The 5,198-nt window shown below is 33.9% G+C and overlaps 1 protein-coding gene across 13 annotated transcripts in view; it reads right to left on the reverse strand.

Annotated features, from left to right (window-relative positions):
* The window catches only part of LOC130572565 (loricrin-like), a 32,608-nt gene that overhangs the window by 12,755 nt on the left and 14,655 nt on the right, over positions 1–5,198 (reverse strand). For 12 of the 13 annotated variants that reach the window (XM_057364328.1, XM_057364325.1, XM_057364327.1 and 9 more), the window contains 6 exons: positions 4,977–5,015; positions 4,281–4,322; positions 4,029–4,070; positions 3,125–3,166; positions 2,595–2,636; positions 132–173 (listed from right to left, as the gene is read on the reverse strand). In XM_057364328.1, the coding sequence (XP_057220311.1) occupies positions 132–173; positions 2,595–2,636; positions 3,125–3,166; positions 4,029–4,070; positions 4,281–4,322; positions 4,977–5,015 (249 nt within the window). The remainder of the gene's footprint in view (positions 1–131; positions 174–2,594; positions 2,637–3,124; positions 3,167–4,028; positions 4,071–4,280; positions 4,323–4,976; positions 5,016–5,198) is intronic. The other variant, XM_057364324.1, reaches the window with a different exon arrangement.

Below are 5,198 nucleotides of genomic sequence, written 5' to 3' on the forward strand. Positions count from 1 at the left end.
GATCCTCCAGGATAGAAGAAAGGCCCTCCCTGTGCAGAAGACAGAATGGGTTACTGGTTTATATCTGGCTACTCCTTCAGGGAAGGCTTTAGATGGAGYTTCTGAACAGRGCATTTTATCTGAATGTTTACCTGGTTACCAGAATATGTGCTGTATGCAGAACCTGGGGCTCCCTGAAATGAAAACACAGACTAGCTATTTTTTTGCAAACCGAAATTTATATAAATGAGTCCATTCTGAAATTTTATTCTTTAAAATAACACATTATAGCAAGTATTTTTTTTTAAGAGATAAGGAAACCATTAGCATGTTCTGTCATTTCTTGTTCAGGTTAAAAGATCTGGAAGTAATACTAACACTTAATTGCACTCTTTCTAATCACAGACATCACAGACACAGAATCCTATGTCATGTCTTTCAGACTCTATGTTGTTATAGATKATCATGACCTTGATGGTCTTTTTAAAAACTGCCAGAATACTGAACTTCCAAAGTGTAAAGAGTATTTGGGAGAGCATGTTTATCAGCTCATTCCTTGAAGGAGAAGACGATTTATCAGGACATGACACTCAGTATTACTGTCACTTCCCCCTTATATATAAAGGAGGGAATGTATTATTGTATGGTTAGACAATAACCAATAGCTTCCTCAGAGACTATTTGTAAACTAAGATCTTGCCTTTAGAAGAAGATTSGAGAAAAAGTAGAATAATTGCAGTGTGAAGAATTTGGGTGTTCAAAAATTTGCATTTGTAACAAGATGGTTTAAATATGTATAGCTTTGACTCTTAATGTATAATATTTTCCAGRTTTGAAGAGACTTTGGTGTAAGTCACAGCTTTTAAACTTGGAGAAGAAAGCTTTTTGCAAGAATTTTTCTCCTGTCCTGAAGAATCTTCATAGAATCACAGAATCAGAGAATAAGCTGAGTTGGAAGGGACCCAAAAGGATTATCAGGTCCTAATCCTGGCCCTGCAAGGGACCAACCCCAAGAGTCACACCATRTGCCTGAGAGCATTGCCCACCTGCTTCTTGAAYTCTGTCAGGCTTGGYGCTGTGACCATTTCCTTGGGAAGTAGACGACTCTCTTTTATGTAAGATTTATKAATTGTAGTTTGTTTGTACATATACATCTACCTATAGCTTGCTTTTTTATTATTATTAGGATGTGACCTATCATGGCCAGTCTGTTTACATGCTAATCAAAGCACTGTAGCTGCCATGGGTAGAGGGCTCTGGACTTCACTCTGGAAAGTGAAGATAAGTCCATGAAAACAAAGATCAARTCTATTGCTACATAATTTATCATAAATTAATTTGGTCAACTGATATGACTGTTAATTTGAAAACAAGTCTCTTGTATATCAAAGTTGACACACTTGAATTGAGAACTGGTTTTCTAATGTGTCCAATTTTGATGTCTAATTTTCTTCATGCTGAAACTAAATATAGCAACTAAATATACTCTCCTCTCCCCAGCCAAGCTTTGGTAGATTTCTGTTAAAAACTAAGTCTTTTTTTTTCTTGCAACAATTAAAGCACACAAAGAAAAAGGTGTATTAGAATGAAAACAAACTTGCATATAGATCTCCACCTTTTTCCTTATAAATGGATTTTTTTATATAGATATACAAATGTGCAACAAATAAAAAAGCTTTTCCTCAACAGTTTCAATGTTATTTATTTTAATAGTCTAGTTCATATTTTCAAACATGTATATTTGAAAATATGATTACTGCTCAGCCTTGATTAGATAAAGGAGGTGGTATTTTACCTGAACAAAATTACTGTTGCTATAACTCAAAAACTTAATTAAGTTCAGAAAACAGTAATTTCTTTAGACAAGTAGTTTTTTTAATTGCATGGGTTTCTATAGAAAGGATAATCCACAAAATTTTTCTTTTTGAAATCAAACACTAAAAGAATATTACACCATTCAAATGTGTTTACATAAAGACAGCTTCACTAAAAGTTTCAGAAACATGTTTTCTTTTACAAGACAGRTGACTCTCAAATCCTGGCTTTGCCAGGGGAAGCCAGAAGCCAGGTAAAGCTCATTTATAATGCCCACATTAAGCACATTTCTTGGCCTTTTTCCTGGTACAGAGGCATTGCCTAAGAGAAAAGTTTATCCAGTGCAATTGACAATGAAATTGCAATGATTCTCTTTAGGGGAAAGAACAGCCTAAATGATGTAGGAGATTATAATTTTAAATAATTATCAAATTTTGAAATTTGTAATCACAGTATTTTATTGCACCAGTGATAAAGATAAGGAAACCAAGCTGGATGCAACTAAATTCTGTGGTTACTACAAAGGATATTGACTGGGTTTTGAAAGTAAGGAGTGTTTAGCACATAATAATCAAGTGACAGAGCATCTGGATCACCAAGCACAGTTACAGAAAATTAGTGGCCAAATGGTAATCATGCAGTTAAGTGGAACTCATTCATCCATTTAATTGTATGTAGTTCTACCCATACTGAGGAAATTAACATTAATATTTAGTGTTAACCAGTGTCCATATTTACAAGATGATTAATTCAAAATAATCAATTATGTACATGGAAGTATAAACTTAGAACATAATTACCTGTCTATAACCACTGCTTCCATCAGGACAAATGCAACCACCCTACAAATTTAAAAAAAAAAAAAGGAAACAATTATTGCTTTGTGGAAATTTAAAAGAAAATCTTATTTCAGATGTGAAACTGTTTAGGGGAAGACTGCAGGACTACAGAGTAGGTGTGACCTTTCATATACCTAGAATTAAGGGACAGCTTTGATGTGTACAGTTAGCATTTATTTAGGATAGTACATCTCTCAGTGTGATGCCTCAATGACAGATGCCTCATCAAGAGAGAAGTATAAGGGTTGTCAGAGGTATCACCATTGTGTGCTCCCCAGTAAAACCTATGTCATGCTCAAACAGTGCTAAAAAGTGATTTCAGAGAGCCATTTCTGATAAATTTAACCTGAATAGGGTCATGTCATTTACAAATTAATGTGTAATATCACCAATCTTCCATGTAAAACTAGTTAAAGTCTGACTCCTGAAYTTAATTAGTTTAACTACACGGAAGATGAACAAGACTGGTTAAAAATAAAGAAAATCCTGACCTGATTACTTGATCCACCACTGGTTGCAATAAATGATCCATCCTGTGAGAAAACAATTATATTTTATTGAAGCATTTTATCAGAATCTGAAATATAAAACTATGTTGTGAGAACTCTATTACAAACTCTATTATGTCCCTGCACCAATGAACATAACCTGTTGAATTATTGTGAAAACATAAATTTGGATGAAACCTAATTAAGGGATTTGATACAATCCACAGGGAATGGGCATTAGGGAAACAGATTAAGAGAATWGTTACATTCCAGAGTTTAGAGATCTGTCTGCACTGTTGAATTAAACTTCAAACTCTCTTCATAGAGAACTATGTTACTATTAAATCTACATAATTCTGGACGTAGCAGGATTTCAGATCCCTGGGAAGCTGATAGGTACCAATACACTATAAGACATTAAGAAAAACAGAACAAAGTGTCTTTCTGGATCAGATWAAGTTCTCATAATTCTTTAATATATACACTGCTGGAGCAATAGATAACCATACAGAATATGAAAACTGGACCTACTACTTACCTACAGAAATACATAATCYCTAAGATGTACCTTCTTACCAAATGCAAAATGAAACAAGTTTATACATGGCCATTACCATCATTAGAGCAGGATTTTTTTTAAAAAAAGATTCCGAAGCTCCATTTCTGTGTTTTGAAATGACTTTTWCAAAATGTTATGTAAAGAAACACCTGCAATTCTTACCTGCATTGTGGGGTGAAGGAACAGAAGAGACTGTTTAATATGGGCCCAATATCACTATTTACAACTGTGCAAAATTATAGCATTATAGGGAAAATGCTGCCAAATCAAAATAACACCCTTCAGCACAGAAAAATTACTGAAACCAAACTTTCAAAATTTCCTCGACAATTGACACTAGATTATTACCTGCATGTCAGAGTGGCTGCTGTTTGAAGGAGAAGATGCATTCTGGGAAGAAAGAAAAAAAACATGCATTTATCTGTAAGGGTAATAAAATAAAATACATAGTTTTTTTTAGAAAAGAACTACCTAACGCTAAACAGAATTAATTCTCTTTTGTGGACACTAGAACCTTCTTCATTTTTGTAGGTAACACTGAAGGAGCTATAAGCTGACTACTAGAGCAGTAGTTCAGAGAAAGTAACAAGAATGGTTTACCTGTACATCATAGGCTCTTTTGCTTAAAACATGTGATGTGTCCTGTAAAAAACAGTAACATTTACTATTAGGAGACAAAAACTCTACTATCACTGGCAGTCTTCCTTTTTCTTTCCATATTGTTTGCTTTTGCTTTTCTTTCCATTATGTTTGCTTATTATTATGCTCCAGACCCCATTATTGCATACATTGAATAGGAATGCATTATTATAACTTAAAAGGCTACTTGTACCTAATTTTTGTAGACTGCTGCTGAGTCTGACTTGCAACTATACAACACACATATCTGTATCTCCTACACAATGTGCTGAGCACAATAAATTAGAAAACATTATTATTCCTTACTTATTATTCTATCATTTTTCAGCTATAATTTTAGCTGTCCTTTGTATGATACCCATTTAATTTTAACTTGGTCAAACTCTATATGTGCTCAAYGAAGAAAAGAAATTTGAGTTCCCTRTACTTCAAAGCATGATTTTAATGTCTTTTTCTTTCATACATAAGACTTTCTTTAAAGAAATGCCCCCCAAAAGCACATTACCAAGTAATTTTATTTTACTTTTCTCTTATGTAGGAGAATATTAACCAGTACAAACATCATAAGGGAAAAACTAGGTATAATTAAGACAGATTATGTTAGGACTAAAATCCTACAAACAGCCAAAAAGGAAAAGAAAAAGAAATGTTACTTACTCGGGCAACAAGAACTTTCTTCTTTGCACAGCCAGAACGCTGTAAAGAAGCACCAAGCCTGTTGTTACTTCATAGACATAGTTGTCTTCACAAAATTCTTTAGCAAAAATTTATTACTTGTCAATGGGGAAGGGAAGGGAAGGGAAGGGAAGGGAAGGGAAAGGAAAGGAAAGGAAAGGAAAGGAAAGGAAAGGAAAGGAAAGGAAAGGAAAGGAAAGGAAA

The sequence above is a fragment of the Malurus melanocephalus genome, unplaced genomic scaffold (assembly GCF_030028575.1).
Source record: "Malurus melanocephalus ecotype Western Australia unplaced genomic scaffold, MMel_1.1 scaffold_37, whole genome shotgun sequence".
Classification (NCBI taxonomy): Eukaryota; Metazoa; Chordata; class Aves; order Passeriformes; family Maluridae; genus Malurus; species Malurus melanocephalus.